This window comes from Urocitellus parryii, chromosome 3, assembly GCF_045843805.1.
Source record: "Urocitellus parryii isolate mUroPar1 chromosome 3, mUroPar1.hap1, whole genome shotgun sequence".
Classification (NCBI taxonomy): domain Eukaryota; kingdom Metazoa; phylum Chordata; class Mammalia; order Rodentia; family Sciuridae; genus Urocitellus; species Urocitellus parryii.
The window spans coordinates 80,079,689-80,100,864 of record NC_135533.1 but is presented as its reverse complement, the minus strand read 5'-3'; the positions used below and the strand labels follow the sequence as shown (position 1 = coordinate 80,100,864).

At 35.1% G+C, this 21,176-nt stretch overlaps 1 protein-coding gene across 2 annotated transcripts in view; it reads right to left on the bottom strand.

Moving 5' to 3' along the window:
* Dnah11 (dynein axonemal heavy chain 11) overlaps nucleotides 1-21,176 on the bottom strand; it is a 305,466-nt gene that overhangs the window by 205,797 nt on the left and 78,493 nt on the right. For both annotated transcript variants that reach the window (XM_026408127.2, XM_026408145.2), the window contains exons 29-30: nucleotides 7,569-7,718; nucleotides 4,664-4,897 (exon numbers count right to left, since the gene is read on the bottom strand). In XM_026408127.2, the coding sequence (XP_026263912.2) occupies nucleotides 4,664-4,897; nucleotides 7,569-7,718 (384 nt within the window). The remainder of the gene's footprint in view (nucleotides 1-4,663; nucleotides 4,898-7,568; nucleotides 7,719-21,176) is intronic.

The window sequence follows — 21,176 nt, the reverse complement described above, 5'->3', positions numbered from 1 at the left end:
TCTAGCAGATGGTTCCATCATTTTTAAAGGGAGAACACTAAAAGGATTTCAACTTAGACCCAAACCACAACTTTGAAAGTATGCAAGTGTTAGTTTCTCTAGATTATACATTAGTATTGTTGCAGAAGTGAAATACTATATCGAAGGCACCTGTTTGATTTGTCTGTCAAACATTCCAATTTGTGTTTGGAGTGTTTCACAGTTAAATTGATAAATGCTTTCTTTTTCTCTTTTTCTTCCTTTTCTCTACTTCTCATTTCACACACACACACACACACACACACACACACAGTGTTATATAAATATTGAACAAAATGGAAAGCAAAAAAAATATTGAGAGAAGAAAACTAAATTTCTTGAATTAGTTGAATAAGTTAAAGCTCCTGGAATGTGGATTGCCTGAGGAGGAAGAGCAGCAGGAGCAGCTGCCCATCGTTACCAAAGGGGAAGCAAAGAGGCAACATGAAAGCTTGAAATATGTTGGTGCTTTGAAAAGCAACAAAATCCTTTACAACACTCAAAATCTCAAGTCTATGTCATGTGAAGCTGAGGTGTTCCAAAAGGACCCTGCAAATGGGATCAGGAAGTCCTAAACGGAGTAACCACAAAATTAATCCAGAACCTATAAGAGATCTTGAATAAAAGAGGGGAAAAACACACAAGAGGACATTGGTGCAACTCAGTAGAGACTTTTTACAGGAAAAGCAAACTTTGATAATCTTTTAATAAATAATCACAGAGCCCAAAGTGATAATGCATGTCTACAATCCCAGTGACTCAGGAGGCTGAGGCAGGACGATCACGTTTGAGAGCAGCCTAGGCAACATAGCAAAACTCTATCTTGAAATTAAAAAGATAAAGGGCTAGCATGTGCTTTAGTGCTCCTGGGTTCAATTCCCAGTATCAAAAACCAGTCTCAAGAGAACTAGTATTGGTAGAACAATCTAAATAAAAGTATCGGATATCTCTGAAATAACTAATGAAAGACTGAAAACCACAGCAGAAAAACTGGTATTCATAAAACTGATTTTTAAAAACCCAAAAGAACTTTGGGAGGTTGAGATGCAATTACTGAAATTAAACTAGTGAAATAAGTAAGGTGAAGCATCTATAAGGAAATCCTTGTACACCACTGGTGAGACTGTATCTTTATACTACCATTATTGAAAACAGTATGGCAATTATTCAGAAAACTAAAAATGGAACTACCGTAGCATCCAGAAAACTCATTCCTGGGGATACATTCAAAAGAACTGAAGTCAGTATGTCAAACTTAAGACTGTATATATGCAGTCCTAAGTTCATGGCAACACTATACATAATAGTCAAGACATTTAATCAACTTCCATTCCATCAATAGATGAGTGAAATTTTTTTTTTAAAGTGGTAAATACATGCAATGGAATACTATTCAGTTTTTAAAAAGAAGGAAATCTTGGATCTGCAGTAACAGTGAGAAACCTAAAGGACAGTATGTTAAGTGAAATAAACAAGGCACAAAAAGAGAAACACTACATGAGCTTACTTACAAATGGAGCATGACAAAGTGAAACTGGTATTTAAACAAAATGAAATGGTGGTTACCAGAGGTGGGGGTTAGGGGGGTGGGGTGGGATTGGAAAAGTGTTAGTCAAATGACACAAAACTCCAGTTGGATAGAAGGAGTGAGTTCAAGAGATCTATTGTATATTATTGGCTACTACAGTTAATAATGAAACATTATATATTTGAAAATTGTTAAGACTTTAATGCTTTCACCACAAAAATTATACGAAGTAATACATATGCTAAATACTTTGATTTAATCATTTCATAATGTATATCAAAACATCAAGTTGTACAAAATAATATAATTTTTTTAAAAAAAATTTTAGTTGTCAATGAACCTTTATTTTATTTATTGATATGTGGTGCTTAGAATCGAACCCAGTGCCTCACACATGCTAGGCAAGTGCTCTGCCACTGAGCTCAACGTCTGCCCAAATAAATATAATTTTTATTTGCCAAATAAAATACGTGAAATCTTTAAAGTAAAAAAACTTAAAGTGTTTAGGGGCAAAGATTACAGATTTCTGTTATTTCTTTTGAAATGAATGATATCTATATCTATATATAGATGAATGGGTGGAGAGCTAAACAAATATATGAAAAATGAAACAAAATATTAATTATAGAATCTAGGTGGTAGGCATGCACATAATTGTTATTGTTTCAATTTTTCCATATATTTGGAAATTTTATGGCCAATTATTGGGAAAATGTATCATATTATGTATCATATTAGACACAACTGTCATTGTTGTTGCCAACAACTTCATAATATAATAATATTATAATATATGGCTAACACATCATACTTAAATTTTGTCAAGTACTTTAAAATAGCATTTTACATATATTAACCAGTTTCATCTAACTTGTTACATATAATATATAATCCTGGTACTGTCACTATCCTTGCTTTACAGATGATGAAACATAGAGCAGATAGATAGCTTGTCCAAAGCCAAGTTATACAGCTGGTAAGTAAGTGGTAGAAGCTGAGATCTGAACCTATATAACCTGAGTTTTTTTTTTCTTAATCATATGCTACATATGCTATGAAAGAGGTTAGTAAACTCAGAAGCAGATTTATAAAAAAAAATTTTTAGTAAAGTCAGGAGTAGATTTTAAAAATCACTTGGATTATAGCACAAAAAGAGAAAGAGTTGGGAAATTTAAAGTACAGTTTAAGAGATGGAGGGGGCAGAATGAGAAGTTTCAACATACAATAAAACTCTAGAGGAAGAAAATAGAGCAAATGGAGAGAAAGAATTATTCAAATCAGAACTGGAAGAAAACCTTTCTGAAGTTGAAGACAGACATATAAATGAAGATTCAGGTTCACTGAGTCTTTAGCATACTAAATTTGAATGAAAAAAAACCTACAATAATGTATAGTATAATAAAATATCAGAACCACAAAAAGAAATCTTACAAGCAGCCACAACCAATAGACTAATTACAAAGGAAAAGCAAATTTAACTGAAGATTTTATAAAAATAAAAACCACAAGATAATGGAAAATATTTTTAAAGTTTGAAAAGAAAATAACTCTTGATTTAGAATTCTATACCTAGCAAAAATATCAAAATTCAAAATAAAAAGAGACAAGGAACCAGAAGGTTTCCAATGATAATCAACCACTCACTGTGTGAACTGCTAAACGGTCTACTATGGAGACGAATTAAATCCAGAAATAGGAAATGGGATAAAAATTAATTAAGTCATTGCTAAAAACATTGGTAAATTTAAGTAAAATTTAAAATAATGTCATTCCCAACCACCACAATTTATAGGGTTCAAAAAATAACATGAAATAATGGCAAATAATGGTTAAAAAAAGAGGGGATACTCGAGATGGAAATAAATGATTTTCATCTATGAACATTAAATTGTTAAAACAATTTAAGAGCCTTGAGAGCACAAACATCATTCCTAGGACCATAGAAGCAAGAGCCTGCCTAAGAATTGGACCATCAGAGGAAACCCAAAGAAAGTAGAGGGAGGAAACAAATGCTGGAATTTCCAGATAAATGAATACCATTTGGTTATTTTTAGTGTAAATTTGATGTATAATCATGAGAAAAAAAAGTTGGTAATATATTGAATGAAAACATTAATTAACCAAATAAAATATATGGCATGTAAAAGAAAATGATACTTTTCTATGCATATCTGCCAATATAGATATACATCTACTATATATATATATATATATATATATATATAATATATATATACACACACATACACATATATGTATATATATAATATATATATACACACACACATACACATATATGTATATATATGTAAATAGCACAAATTGACACATATTTATGTAGAGATAGGCATCTATACACTCACACAAAGGTAGAATTAGTTAATAGAAGAAAAACTTTAAATGTTTGTATGCCAAATGTTTTTTTCTAGAAAGTGAATCTATATTTTGCTTTTTAAAAAAATGTTTTTCATGAATTTTATGAGCATATTTTCTTTTGTATTTTTGCCAATAAACATACTAAATCATGAAATTGAAAATAAAATTGATATCATCTATAAAATATCATTACGATTATAAGAAGCAAATATTCAAAAAAGCACAAAAATGACAAGTTGAAGGCAAGGGAGAAAAAATTAAATGAAGAGAAAAAAATTTAGAGTAAAATAAGTAGAAATATGCTTGTTGAAAGATTTAAGTTTGAGCAGTGATTGACAACAGCTGAAAGTTAAGACAGGATATTATTTTAAGTATTTTAAAATGTCATTATTATATATAAAATAGTCGTAATAAAAAAAGCAATTAGCAGATTAACCAGCAAGTAATTTTTATCAGAGAATAATAAAATTGAGTTTTAGTTAATTATCTCAGTTATTTATGTCCATGAAATAAAAATTAAGTACTTAGCTTTAGCCACTAGAATTTCAGAGACAGCACCCTAGGAAGAAATCAGCCACTTCTTTAAATTCAATCATAATCTCAAATAGAAACCAATACCATATCTTCCAAAGGATGGAAAATTAAGAATGTATTTTTATCCAAATGTAAATGATAAAGGAATGAATGAAACTTACCTCTTTAAGTCCCTTCAAGTGTCAAAAATCAAACCTATAAAAATACCTGTTTTTTGTGGAAATCCTTCAGGGCTGTTTCATAGCCTTCCTCCAGCCTACTGAAGGCTATTCCAACATCTGTAGTCCACCATATTTGTGAGCTGGTCAGTGCAACCTGAGCTGGGAAATCGAAAATCCACAGTTCCCGGGGTGTTTCCTCGTAGGCCACTATGGCTTCGGTGATAGACTGGCGTACAGTCTCTTGCATGGTCTGTTCAAGCTGCAGAAGCCAAGTTTCCACCTTCAGAAACAAATGGAATGTGTAGCATAGGGTTAACTATGGAAGGAGGACCATTCTACCTTCCCACCAGCTCTAGGCCATGCAGCAAGCAAGACCTTGTGTGGATTCATTTTAAAGTCCTATAGAAAGCTACAGAGGGGAGGATGAGCAAATGATGAATGGAGTCTTTTTCCTACATGAGCCCGTCTTCTCATGCTGACACACCTCATTGCATTTTACATACCAGCTGCCTAATAGGTTTCCACAGCTGAAACAGAGCATGGGTTCTCTATTATTCATTTTCCAGGTTTAAAGACTAAGAGGTTCTAGACCAAGAATCTCCCCAGCTCCAACAGTGTTTTGAGAAACCAAATGCAGCACCACCTGAGGTCTGAGTCATATTCAAGAGTTTTGGGGATAATGGAAAATTGATTTCTAAAAAATTATCTTCTGATAATATTTAAATCTCCTGAAAACTCTCTAATATCTTCATAGTTCTGAGTCTTATGACAGTGTTGTTAGTAAGTATCTTAATTATATTCGCTAGTGGTTCTCATCTTCACACTTGTCAGAAATAAGACAGCAAGAGAACATAAAAAAGAGGACAACTGCTGACTTGTGAAAGTTAATCTTTTTTAAAAAATTTCAAGTTTATTTTGTTCCCACAAACATATCTTAGTCAGTTTTCCACCCTGTTCAAATGTACTTTGGTAATAATGCATCTGTCTTCATTTGCAAATATCAATAAGTAAAAGGATTCATAACTATTTGCAAATGATTGAGTACAGCCAAAAAAGACTATATTGAATAAATTCCAGGACCATGTGAGACACTGAAGATTTTACAACTGATTTCTTCCCCTTCTCTTGTGAAGATGGAAGCAGCATTCCTAGAACATCTTCTCAAAAGAAGTGGGGAGGCTGATGAGCTATCCATCTTCTTCTGTATGAAAAAAGGAAGCACCATCATGGTCACGGCCCCCACATCTCTTATTAGCTGGGCTTTGTTAATGTTTGAGTTAATAGTCCCTGATCTAAAAAACAGAGTCCTGTATCTCTGCTTTAATCACTAAGCACGACTCATAAAGACACCAGATCACAAGTACTGCCAGTAAATCAGTCATTATGCGTGCAGCTCCTATATACTCTGTGGCTCATGTCCTCAATACAGCCACCTGTCCTCAAGAACATTCCAGTCCATTTGGGAAGACCAAACACCACCAGCTCGTGGTGTTTAGATGACTACGCCAGCAATGCTGACTTAACTCAGCATGATCAGGACTAAGCTCTGATGAGTGCTTGCTACATCCTTTCCTTTTTAATACTTCAAAACCTTCTGCCTAACCTTATATGGCAACAATTGTCACCTCCCATTATTACTCATCATGTGAACATTCATTTCCTCCATGAGCCAAGGAGTCCTCAATGACAAGGGTTATATCTTATTCATTTCTGGGTCCCTAAAAACCTACCTTGGCATACAATGCACAGTAGATATTCAGTAAATACGTGTCAAATAAATAGACTAAATTGGGAGGAAACAATTATAAAAAATGTAAAAGGTTTAAAAAGAAAGTAAAAAGCATCTTATTGTAAAACAAAGGCAATTAAGTGAATGCAGTATATGTCCCCAACTCTCTCACATAAATTGCTAATATAGAATAAATTAGAGCATCATAAAAACTTTCAATATCAAGGGTTCCTGCTAGTGACAACTACATCCATCAGTTGGACTCTCCCCTCTGGGCACCATGCCAGGAGATGAACAGTCTGCTGGGGAGGGAGCAGACAGCAGCACACTTTTGTCAAGATAGTTTATGGTGACTTCTTCTAATCATTATAATAATATCCTAAAAGCCCAAGAGATCAAAAAATATATTTTAATCAAAGTATTCTACCATCTGCTTCCCCTTCATTTGGCAGGATTTTTCTGGTACAATATTAAAAGGCAACAGAGAAGAGTAAAGGAAACACTTATAAAATAAGCTTGCAATCACATTTCTGCAAAGAACACTTTATAAGGAACTCCCTGTCCCAGCCCAAACAGTTCTCTGACACAGGTTATTCCCTTGGTTACTCTGTGGGTTAATCTAAGATACACAAGCTTCATCAGAAAAAGATGCAATTTCCCTAAATCATCTGCATATATCAAAAGTTCTGTCTTAAGTTATAAGGAGGCATTCTGTGCATAACTCTTAAGAGTGTTTTTGAGGTATTTAACTATAACTGTAGAAAATATTCTGTTACCTCTGTGCACACAACTCAATCAGCCTTATTTATGAGTAGCCATTTACAACATTCATATCAGAATATTGAACCACAAAACCTCTTTAAAACCACCCTACTTCAGGGTGCTGCTTGGATCTAACTCTTTCTACATTCTCTGAGGAGTGGTGGAACAGAGCACATTTTGTAGAAGGTCAAGTCACTGGACTGTATTTGCTACTAATTCTAGAGTCCACTCATTCCCTTTGTGATAGTCCATTCTGTCTAGTTCAATTCCCAGGATCTCTGACACCCTGCTGGGTGCTGAAGTTAAATGAGCAGACATCAGGAAGCTTGGGACAGTAGCCCCCTCTCACACTGGATATCCGCAAACAGGAATCTCCCAACTCAAGACCAACCAGAGCCTGATTTGACATGAGTTGTTTTTTTCTTATTCAATTTAACTCCCCCTCATAATCAAATCTTACATGGCCTATGCATTCACACTTGGCTTGGAATGGGACATACTCCTTTTCTTTGCTGTACATCCCAACTGCTCTGTAAGCAGACACATCCTGATTATCTTCAAACTGCAGATCTGTGATGCTGTCAAACAGTTTGGCAAGGTGACGTGTTACCTAAGACAAGAATATTAGAAAAGATAAGAATGTTTCTTACTGTAGATGTAGCCTGGTAATCTAAAGATAATGCCACATGAAGTTACAAAACTTTCCTTATAGAATTATAAAGTGATCTCAAAATGGTTTTCCTCAAAATAAAGGTCACTTATCAAATTTCAGCCTTTGAAATGACCTTGAAAGAGAATAGTCAAGCATGTGGGTTCATCACCACATGTTGGCTGGTGAATACTTACCATGCAAAGTCCCCTGTTTTCTATTTGAAGATTAGAAACTTGCCAACTTCTCTATATAGACATTATTCCTGAGAACACTCATTCTGCTGTGATGTTTGCAGTCAATTTTTTAAAACTCAGTTTTATTTTATTAATGTATATTATTAAAAATCTGGCAAAATATGTGAAACCAATATGCAAATTAGAATTTTATGATTTGGGGGTCCATTGTTATCATTTATTTGCTCTGATACTTTAGCAAGCCCCATAACATCCTTGTGGCATAAGATAGATAGATTATATTTTCCTATTTTCATTGACAAGGAAATTGAAACTAAAGTATTAGGTGAAATTCTCTAAGTCAACATTGCTAAAAGTAATTGACAATGAGATTTTCAATCTACAATTCCCAGCCAAATTAATAAGGGTCACACACCTCTCTCATTATAACCTCTTATGTCCTTAGTTTTGCACTCACCAGTGGAACCCAATAAGTAGCACACTGGACTCAAGGCAGATTACAATTTAACAGCTAAACAAAGATTAAGATTATATTAAAAGACAAAATACCAGCACCTGTTCTGCTAGAATAAAACCTAAAACCTAACTGGCCTCCAAACACAACCTGATTTAGCAGCACCACACATCCAGTCATGTCAGCACAGACCACAATATAGGCCTCCCACCCAGCAGACTCACATGCAGGAAGGCAAAAACAACAGACTTTATCATCAGGCATGTCACTCCATCATCTGTCTCAGGATGGACTAAAGAAAGGACAGAGATCAATTGAGAGGAAGCAACAGAAGTGAGAACAATAAATGTTCCTTCCTTATACCCGGAGCAAATAAATCCCACTAAGTGGAAAACAGCTTTCTTTGCAAAATTAAAAATAGAATTACCAATTCCATTCCTAGGTGTACTCCTAAAAGGACCAAAAAAAAAAAAAAAAGGTACTCAGATATTTGTATACCCCTGTTCACAGCAGCATTATTCACATTTGTTGAAATGTGGAAACTGAAATGTCCATCAATGGACGAATGGATAAACAAACTGCAATACAGATACAGAACGCAATATTGGTCAGCCGTAAGAACACATACACACAACAACATGGATGAACATTGCCTCTGACGGCACACTAAATGGAAGAAGCCACTCACAAAAGCCATGTATTAAATCATCTCATTTATATGAAATACCAAGAATAGGTAAATCCAAAGCAGAATGGTGGCTTATAGAAAAAGGGGGGAATGAAGAGCAACTGCTTAATGAACATAAAGTTTTATTTTGGAGTGATGAAATGTTTTGGAACTTAGGTAAGAGATGGTGGTTGCATAACACGGAGAAAGCAAAAAAAAAAAAAAAAAAGCAGTGAATCATACACTTTAAAATGGCCAATTTTTAGAAATCAACAACAAGACAAAACCCTATAGGAACTATAAAAACACACGGAGATTGACCCATTCGTCATTTAAAAGTGTATTGTTCAAACAGAGGAAATCAGGGAAGAAATTAAAAAATTCTTAGACTCCAATGAGAATAGTGATACAACATATGAGAACCTCTGGAACACTATGATGGCAGTGCTAAGAAGAAAGTCTATAGAGATGAGCGCCTACATGAGAAAATCAGATATATCCCAAATAAGCAGACTAATGATGCATCTCAAGGTCCTTGAAAAAGAACAAAATAATTCCAAACCCAGTAGAAGGAAGGAAATAATTAAAATCAGAGCCAAAATCAATGAAACTGAGAATAAAAAAAATACAAAAGATTGATGAAATAAAGTTGTTTCTTTGAAAACAAAACAAGCCCTTAAACTAACCAAAAGAAAAAGAGAAAACCCAAATTAATAAAATTAGAGATGAAAAAGAGCAACCACCATGACATCACAGAAACCCAACAAACTCCACCAACAGACTGTTAGAGTTAATGAACAATTTTGATGAAGTAGCAGGTTACAAAATCAACATACAAAGATTAATAGCCTTCCTATATACCAACAATGAATCTACTGAGAAAGAAATCAGGCAAACAATTCCATTCACAATATCCTCAAACAAGCAAACAAAAACAACAACAACAACAAAACACTAGGAATAAATCTAACCAAGGAGGTGAAAGACCTCTACAATGAAAACTATGGAACACTAGAAAAAGGAACTAAATAAGACTTCAGAAGATGGAAAGATCCCCCATGTTCATGGATAGGCAGAATTAATATTGTTACAATGGCCATACTACCAAAAACAATATACAGATTCAATGTGATCCCCATCAAAATACAAATAACATTCTTCACAGAACTAGAAAAAAAGAGTCTAAAATTTATTTGGAAGAATAAAAAGATCCAGAATGGTCAAAGCAATTCTAAGACACAAAAGCAATGTCGGAGACCTCACAATACCTGACTTCAAATTATACTACAGAGCTATAGTAACAAAAACTGTTTTTATGCCAGAACCACACAGACACATAGATCAACAGTACAGAATTGAAGACACAGAGACAAACCCACCTATCTACATTCGTCATATCCTTGACAAATGTGCCAAAAACATGCGTTGGAGAAAAAACAGCCTTTTAAACAAATGGTGCAAGAAAAACTGGTTATTCATATGTAGAAGAATGAAACTAGACCCTTCTCTGTCACCTTGCACATCAATTCAAAATGGATCAAAGACCTAAGAATTAAATAAAAAACTATGCAACACCTAGAAGAAAACGTAGGGTCACACTCCAGCATAGGCACAGGTAATGACTTTCTCAATAGGACTCCTAAAGCTCAGGAAATAATGCCAAAATTAATAAATGGTTTGGCATCAAATTAAAAAGCTTCTGCATAGCAAGGGAAACAATTAGGAATGTGAAACCAGAACTCACAGAATGGGAGAAAATCTTTGCTAGCAACTCTTCTGAGAATTAGTATCTAGAATACATAAAGAACTAAAACTTCACACCCAAAATTCAAATAACCCACTTAATGGGTGAGTGAAATAAAAAGATATTTCTTAAATACAAATGGCCAATTCATGAAAAAATGTTCAACATCATTAGCAAGTAGAGAAATGCAAATCAAAATTACATTGAGATTTCATCTCATACCCATCAGAATGGCAGTCATTATGAATAAAAAAAATAAGCCAGGTGTAGTGGCACATACCTGTAATCCCATCAGCTCAGGAGGCTGAGGCAAGAGTACTGTGAATTCAAAGTCAGCCTTAGCAATTTAACAAGGCCCCAAACAACTTAGTGAGACCCTGTCTCAAAATGCAAAAAGGGCTGGAGATGTGGCTCAGTGGTTAAGGCCCCTGAGTTCAATCCCTGGCATCAAAAACAACAACAAAAACACTACTACTGATAATAAATGCTGAAAAGGATGTAGATAAAAAGGGAAACTTTTACACTGTTGGTGGGATTGTAAATTAGTCTAACCACTATGGAAGTCGGTATGAAGGTTCCTCAAAAGGCTAGGCATAGAACCACCATATGACTTCGCTATAACCCCCCTCAGTATTTAGCCTGAAGAATTGAAGTCATCGTACTATAGCAATATATGCATATACATGTTTAGAGTAGCACGCGTCACAAGAGCCAATTATGGAACCATTCTACGTATCCATAGAGGAATGAATGGATAAAGAAAATGTGGTATATATACACAATGGAGTTTTATTCAGCCATAAACAAAAATTAAATTGTGGCACTTGGAGGAAAATGGATGGAACTAGAAAATTTTATGCTAAGTCAAATAAGCCAAACTCAGAAAGTTAAGGGTCATATGTTCTCTCTCATTCACAGAAGCTAGAGAGGAAAAAGGAAAAGAAAGATGGGGATGATCTCATGAAAATCAAAGGGAGATCAGTTAGGGAAAGGAATCAAGGGGTGAGAGGCAGGGAAAGCACTGGGGAGTGATATTAGCCAAACTATATTGTGCACAGTGTGCATGTTTGAATATGTAACATAAATCCCATAAATATATACAACTATAATGCACCAATAAAAAAACAGGGGGGAAAATGTTCCAGGGGAAAATCTGGGGAACAATATTGATCAAGTTTTATTTTTATATGGTATGCATGTATGAATATGCAACAACAAATCTCACTAGTATGTATATAATGTATTAACAAAAAAGTGAAAAAAAATAAAATAGCTAATTTTATGTTATATGAATTTTATCTCAACAGAAAAAAATAAGTCGCTGATCATCAGTAGATGGTTTGAAACTTTATAACATTTCCCAGTTTATGAGCTTCCTCTTTGTAACAAGTTTTTCTTGAAATGCAGTTTAACCAGACTTGTTTATCTATACAACAGCAGCTTCTAGAAACAAAAGCAACCCATGTAAGTTATTTTCATGACCAGGTGAACACCAACATCTGAAAGAACTCTTTAAGGGCGATTGAATCTCTGAAGTATTTAGCCTTTATGTTTTTGCTGTATTTGCAGTTTTAGTGTTCAAGAAAATCATATCAAGAAGTTTTCCAAGTTTTAAAATAGATGAGTTTTTGAGATTCTCCCTTCCTTTAAATGTAGGCAGAGTGGTAGCTGACTGATCATGCTCAGGTTATCATATTCTCCTCCATCCCGGTGCATTACCCAAAGGACATTTATACACAGAAGGTCTCTGCAATATTCTAACAATTCACTCTCGCAGCCGAAGTGGCCAGGAAGTGCACAGATGTTGAATGGCTTCTACTGCGTAATGGGCCTAGATAATATCCAGTTGAAAAGCTGTAGGAAAAATGAGACCTAAACTATCAGACACCCTCACACATTATTGCTTTGGTGAGAAAATAATTTCAAAACAACTTCTGGCCCTATAGTCACTCAGCTGGTGGCCAGGAAATGCAAACCTCATAGCATGCAGTTCTCCCATTTCTTATAGCTGGCCTGGTCAAAGTAGGATGTTTTCACATTCTGTTATTTAAAGTCTGAGAGAATGGGACCATTAAAAAAGAAAAAAACAAAAACAAAAAACAAAAAACATGGATCCTATTGCACTCCAATTAATTCCATATCTAATGACATTTCTTTCCATTTCACAAAAAAATTAAAATTCCTTCTTCCTAGCTATTTGGAAAGATGTTTTATTTTAGGACTAAAAAGAATACATTAAAAATGAACGCTTAAAGGAGTCAAAGCTTCATCATATTTTAAGTGGGGTCTAACAGGTGAGTAATGAAAATTGAAAGAATGGTCCCTTGACGTATGTAAATTAGATGGATCTATATACTAATGAGTACAGAAAGGCTGGCTTCCCACAGTTGTGTGGGATCATAACAATGACCACACCAGCTGAAACTACACTGAAGCAACAACAATCAATGGGGAAACTCATGGTAGTGCAAAGACCTTTAAAGATTTTTTGTTTTCTTGTTTTTTTTTTTTTTTTCTTCAGAACATTGCAATCTCCCAGTTGGTTACAAATAGACTATGGAAAAAACCTATCAATTAATATTTAGTACACCATAATTGAAGTTGTTAAGCTTAAGTGTTTTCCTTTGTAGAAAAGTTTGCTGAGGTAACTTACTAATAGGACTTGCCTCCTCCTCCTCCTCGCACAACTTTAAGATAGGGAATGAGCATCTTTTCTGTGCCTTAGCAAGCTGTCACATTCCTTTCAAAATCTAGACTGGCGACTAGCATTTTATTCTCTGAGCTTCCAGGGTCATGAAATTTCTTTGAGAGTTCTTTTAAAGTGAGGTTTTTGAGGGTTCGTTGTTTTGCTGGCTTCTTCTGGGATCACTTCTGTCACAACCCCTGCTTTCATTCTCAGCACATGCACTGCCCAGCTGTGTTTCTGGACTGTGGAATGGTGCAGGTCACCCTTCCCCATTGGCCGTCTCTCCTGTAATGCCATCAATGTTTGATCCAAATTTTGCTTCCAGCCTTACCTGTTTCATCTTTGCTATACTTTCAACTTTGCTACTCCTTCCTTCCATCATTTATTGTTATAAAACATCACATGGGTTCATCCTAGAGACAAGGAAGTTACAAACTAAAAGCCTGGCTGCCTGTGTGTAAACAAAACGACAGATGCACAGTGGCTTACCACTGACAGAATTTAGAAGATGGGACTTAACTGGTCATTGATCATAATGGGCATCTATTATTTAGCAGTGACTTCTGTGGACTGAAGAGCTAGCAATGACGTTTGTGTTTGCGACCACTCACCATGAACACACCATAGTGTCTGAAACGTGAACTCTGTTGTCAGGGCACTGTGTTATTTACTCAATCCTTGGTAGTGGAGATTCATATTAGAATCCTGCACAGTTCTGGAGAACTTCTTGTTAAATGTAAAAATTTATACCATCTGTCCATAGAGCCAGAGACATTCTCACATATAACTTTATAATTTAAAATCTAACAATTCCAGGGATCAAATGTTTGGTCAATTCCCATGACCTATAGCTGCTGTTTACCTAGAAAGCAGAGAAGATGAGATCACCTCATTTTCTAATTACATTTTCAAACTGCGTGGTTTTGTCTCTACTATCTAGTCTCATATTTGTCCAATCTATCTAAAGATGCTGCTGGTCATTAACTGAGATGAAATATACAAAAAGCCTGGTACCACTCCAGGCCTGGTGAGAACCACAGGATTCACTGATGTGTATTCATTAACTCATTTATCGGTTTGGTCAGGATCTTCACAGTTGTAACGTAAATAATGACCAAATGTAGGCAATCTTATCTTTGTGCATATTATCCTCTAGAATAAGATAGAATATGAGTGTTAGTTTTACATGTATAAAAATTTAATCTAGGGGCTGGGAATGTGGCTCAGTGGTAGAGTGCTTACCTGGTATGTGTGAGGCCCTGGGTTCAATCCTTAGTACTACCAGGGGGAGGGGGGGCATTAAACTAATCTGTTAAAATGGTAGATAATTGTTATATTTTATTTCAAAAATAATATTGGTGATGGTATAAGGATATGTAACATGGTTGAGGTCTAAATCTGGTTAAATCAGTTATGGCACATACATAAAACAAAACTTTTATAGCTATTAAACATATTATAGGGGAATATTCCAGTTTTAATAAAATATATGTTAGGACATAAGCACAGGCACACATAAAAAACTAGAAATACTCAAAAAGAGCATCTAGAAGCATATTATTCTCATCTTCTATATATTTGTACTGTTTTCAAACTTCCAAAAATGAATGCAAAATTACTTACATAACCCAGATTTGTTTTTACCAAAAATAATCAAAGTATATATGGCATTTTGTAATTTGATTTTTTAGTTATTAAGATAACTTAGACATATCCACACATCAGTGCATATGGGGTTGATTCTGTTTCTTCCTTAAAATCTTTGGCATGCATATATTGTATAATTTTATATAAATGTGTTCCCAACACAAATGCTGGAATATTTCAAATAAATTTTTGGAAACTGAAACACTTATAAAGAAAAAATGCAAAAAAAAGTGCATACTATGTGATAAATTTTAAGAAAGAGAACAAAACTCTTGTAACCACCGTCATTAAAAAATAGAACATCAAGCCAGGCGTGGTGGCGCACGCCTGTAATCCCAACAGCTTGGGAGGCCGAGGCAGGAAGATAGCAAGTTCAAAGCCAGCCTCAGCAGAAAAAAAAGTGAGGTACTAAGCAACTCAGTGAGACCTATTCTCTAAATAAAATACAATAGGGCTGGTGATATGGCTCAGTGATCAAGTGCCCCTCAGTTTAATCCCAGTACCCCCCCCAGCAAACAACAACAACAACAAACAGAACATTAACATACAGAAGTCTGGATATCTATGGCAATTACTGTTTCTTTAAACAAGGACATTATCTTTTAAAAATATTGGCATTCTCTTCCCAAAACAGCACTCACCCACAGTATGTGTTCTGTTGTGTCTACCTTCTATTGCTCAACAGCACATTAGTGAGATTTAGTCATATTATTAGGTATACCCTAGGTTGATGGCTTGTCTATGTTCCTTGCCATGTGGTACTCCACTGTGTGACTGTCACACAATGTAATTACCATTCTATTGTTAAGGGACATTTAGGTTGCTTCTAGTTTAGAGCTATTGAAATGAAAATAGAACAGAGATGAGTGGGGTAGGAGAAGAGGACTGAAGGGAATGGAGGAGGGACAGGAAAAGGAAAGAACAGTGGAATGAATCTGACCAAACTTTCCTAGGTACATATAGGAACATACCACAGTGAATTTCACTTTGATGTATACCTATAATGCATTAATTTAAAAAAAAACTATAAATAAATAGAAGAAAACCCCATAGAGTAGAGGAAAGGAGAAAAGGATGTGGGGGAAGAGAGAAAGGGGAAGTACTGGAGAGTGTACTGAACCAAATTATAAGCCACGCTTGCACAATTATACCAAAACGAACTTCAATATTATATATGACTATGAGTGCACTAATAATAAATTTTGAAAAGAAAGGGTACGGGTACAGGATGGGGAAGAACTTGTGACCATCTTTACAACACTATGTGTATGCTAAGTACTTTTCCTGTTTCTTTATACAGTTTATTTATCCGTCACTTAAAAGCCAAAGAGATAGTATATACTGTCTTCCCATTTGGCACATGAGGAAATTTAGGTTCTGAAACAAAGCAACAAGATAGTATCAACAGTCAGTATTTAAACTGGTGTCTATATGATTTCAAGGTTTCTGCTCTTTCCATACCATCTGCCTTCTAAAGGATGGCTAATGTGCGTTGTTTCATTTAGTTCTGTGTAGTTAACATTTCAATGTTCATATTTTTTGTGTGCGTAGATACAGATTTCCATCTGGTATCATCTTCCTTCTGCTTAAAGCACTTCCTTTAACATTTCTTGTAGTGCCAGTTTGCTGATGAAATTTTCCAGGTTTTGAATGTCTGAAAATATCTTTGCCTTTATTTTTAAAAGATGTGTTTACTGGGTAAAGACTTTTAGGCTGACAGATTCTTTTTCTTATAACCGGTTTAAATTGCTGTTTATTGTCTACTCACTCCATTGTTTCCTATTCAAAGTCTGTCGTAATCCTTATGTTTGCTCCTTTGTACGTACTATAACTATATGAGCAATATTTAGTTTTATTTATTACTGGGTTTAACCAATTTCATCAATTCAATGCTTTTTGTTGTTGTTGTTTCTTGTGTTTGGGCCTATTGAGTGCCTTGAATCTATAAATTTATACTATACTTTCCTTCAATTTGAAAAGTTTAAATTTTGTTGTTCTTTTTCTTTTTTTTTTTTTTTTTTGCAAATATTTTTTCTGTCTCCTTTCCTGCCTTCCTCTCCCTCACCCACCCTCAACATGTTATAAAGTCCAATTGCACACACAGAACTTTCTTATAATTTCCATGAAACATATGGAATATAGATGTAATAACCTTCAATGTCCTTGTCTGCCAATTCTAATATCTGTCTCAGTTCTGGGTCAGTTTTGATTTCTGGTTTTATGTGAATATTCCTGCTTCTTCACAAGCCCAGTAACCTCTAATGAGATGCCAGGCACTGTGAACTTTATTCTGCTTGATGCTGAATATACTTTCATTCTTATATTCCCCAAGTTTTGTTCTGGAAGGAGTTAAATTACTTGGAGACAGTGTGATCCCTATGGATATTGCTATTAAGATTTGTTTGGTAGAAAAAAAATGTTTGACCTGGATAGAGTAGTGTTTAATCTAGGGCTAATTATTCCCCATTACCAACAAGACTTTGCCAGTACTCGATTCATAAATAATAAGGATTTCCCAGGCTAGTCGGTAGAAATAGGCACTATTTCTAGCTCTGTGAGAACACTGGGAATTAATTCTCTAATTCTCTCAGATGAATATTTCTCCAGGCTTGGGTTGCTCTCTTAATATATACATATTAATCAAAAACTCTGCTGACTATTCCAAGAAGCCTCTCCATACGTTTATGGAGATCTCTTTCCTCTTTGGTATTCTGCTCTGAAAATTCCAGCCAAATTGGATTCTTCCTGGATTCCCTTCACATGCCATGGTCTAAAAATTCTCTTAAAGCAGCAAACTGGAGCTCACTCCACATATTCTCACTCTGCTATGAATCACTGTCTTCTACTTCTGATGTCCAGTGTCTAGAAAGCGGCTGCTTCATATATTTTGTCAAAGTTCTTGTCTGTTTTAGACAGAAGAATAAATCCATTTCCTGTTACTCCATCTCTGCCAGAAGCAGAACTTGGTCTATCCTTGCAGTTTTAATTTGCATTTCTCTGCTTGCTTATGAAGTTGAGCTACATTTCATCTTTACTATCCATTAGAATATCTTCTTTTATGAACTGATTAAGTATTCTGCCTTTTCTTACTTGTATTCTAGAATATCTGTCTTTCTTTGTAGCAGTTATATTCTGCTTATGAATCTTTTGTTTAATGTATTGCAACATCTTTCCCAAATTTGTAGTTTGCATTGTTAGTCTTTTAATATCTTTTGATAAACCCAAGTTTAAAAAAATTTTAACATAGTCAAATCCAAACATGCCCTTTAGAGTTAATATTTTTGCATACAATTTAATAAATTTTTGCTTATCCCAAGATCATGAAGATGTCCTCTGACTCATATATTCCTCATTGTTTCACTGTTTTATCTTTCACATTTAGATTTATATTTGCTTAGAAATGATTTTTTTTTAAATTTGGAAGGTAAATGCCCCTCCTCCCCAGCAAATTTATAACCAAATGACCTTAAAAACCTTTTTCTTATTCAATTCTCTCTGTATTCACCGTCTTATTTTTTTCTCCTTTCATGTTCTCTGACACTAAGGAAATCTCCGATCAGCTTGGTAGACCTAGCACAACTATGAATCAACAAATATCTCAAAGGGCAAAGCAGTGCGACACAGCAGGTGGACCTCACTGTGCCTCTTCCTGCTCATATTGTTACCTCCAAAACCTTGATTTTCTCAATGCTCTTTAAATGGTCTTCACTGCATTTTAACAGGTCAATGTTGTCTGGTTTTTCTGGAAGTTCCCAGAAGAAATGGTCCTTTGCCAGGGGCCCTTATCTACTGATGTAAAGCTAGAGCAGAAGTGTCTTTGTTAAGTGACACGAAACCAAGGCTGGAAGGGCCTGGAACTCCTTGCTGCCAGAACCTTGCAATTTTAACATTTATAGTTGGATCTCATAACATTAAAGCAATATTTTACTTTAATCCCACATTACCATAACCCTGACATAATTGTATAGCTTACAAATGGACTATGGAGAAAATCCTGGTGACAGAACTGCAATAGAATTCAAAGCAATGGCAACACATTTGCCAAATGAACAAAATATATGTAATTTGTGATTAACTATATTAGCCAGTTTGGGGTAATTAATGATAATCCATTAGAAATGTAGTTTATAACAAATTTATTTTAAAAGCTAGATTCTCTGTTTTCTTGTCAACACCTAAAGCAATCTGATACATAGAAGTTTATTTCAAGAAATGCGGAGCCAGGGTTGTGGCTCATTGGTGGAGTGCTTGCCTAGCATGTGTGAGGCACCGGGTTTGATTCTCAGCACCACATATAAACAAACGAATAAAATAAAGGTGCATCAACAACATATAGATATGTATATTATATACATGCACACACATTTTTTCAAATAAAGAAATGCATTTGAAATATGATATCTTTATTAATTATGCCGCTCTCATTTGGCAGGGACTAAAACTACTTTCATGAGCATTTTCTGTACCTTGTCATCAGTTGAAAGAAAACATGGTCAATGGCAAGATGGTCAAGCCGTGGCCATCTTCAGGTCTGTTTCTTTCTGCTTCCTCTTCTCCATTCCTTCTTCAGTCCTAACCTAAACTCAGGGGCAATCCCTTCCTCCACATTAGGAAACTGTTTTCCCTCCATCCTTCTACTTCCTCTAGAAAAGCTTAAATTTTTTTTAATCACTTTCCTTTCAACTGAAACTCTTTCTTGCGTGCCCTCACCTAACCATTTACATTTTGAGCCTTTTTTTCTCTTTACTCTCTGAAGAGAACTATTCCCTTGCCTGAGGAGGCAGGGGACACTATGAACAGTTACTGAGCAAGTTCCCTCATCCTCATTCCTGGAATGCAAAAGCAGAGACATTTTTACTCCTCTTGAAGATAACCAAATGGAAGCTTTCTGTAAAAACACACTGTGCTTGTAGAATGTGGCATCTAGATATTGGCCCTTTTAAGATCCAGCTGTGCTTCTTGTGGCCTAATATTTATCCCATTTCTCACAAGCACCTTTCTGAATGCCAATTTTCACAGTCTATTAGAAGTATCAGTTGAGTGTCATCTGTCTCATTGCTGAAACTTCGGAATTTCAAAGACAAGTTGGCAGATTTCCTTTTATGTAGATTAGTGTTCATGTCCTCAAAGGACTTTCCTTGATGCAAACATTAAGCATTCCTGAGTATACATATTTTTTATTTTTTTACATTTTTTTATCTTTATTTTTTAGTCATTCTATAGAATGCACTGCAGGTCAATTTGTACCACTGCAACTTTTTTGGTGGGTTGGTGAGGGGATGGGGATTGAACTCAAAGAGCCACATCCCCAGCCCTATTTTGTATTTAATTTAAAGTCAGGGTCTCACTGAGTTGCTTAGCACCTCACTTTTGCTGAGGCTGGCTTTGCACTCGTGATCCTCCTGCCTCAGCCTCCTGAGCTGCTGGGATTACAGGCATGTGCCACCACACCTGGCTCTACCACCACCACTTTCTAGCACCCACATTAATAATAATTTAATAATTTGGAACTAGGGATTGAACCCAGGGGTACTTTACCACTGAGCTTCACATTCAGCCATTTTCATTATTTTTAAAAATTTGAAGCAGGGTTTTACTAAGTTGTCCAGGCTGGCCTCAAACTTGTGATCCTCCTGCCTTAGCCTCCCAAGTCACTGGAATTATAGGCTCCATTGCACCCAGCTAGCTCCCACAGTAAAACAACTAAAAAAGTAGAATTTTAATATATTTAACTTAGTATATCCAAGTTATTATTTTAACATGAGGAATATAAAGCTTAATGAAACATTTTGCATTCCTATGGTGTAGTAAGTCTTTGAAACCAGGTGTGTATTTTATATTTATTGTGTATCCCAATTTGGATTTTTCATCAAGAATACTGGATCTATATTTAGGTTCCATAAAACATACAGAGGCAAATGTAGATTCATACATCCAAGTTATTTCGAACACACTTATGCTTTCACATGACTGAACTGCATGTCAGTTTTTAAATTTGAATCTTTTGAAATTTGAATCTTACTG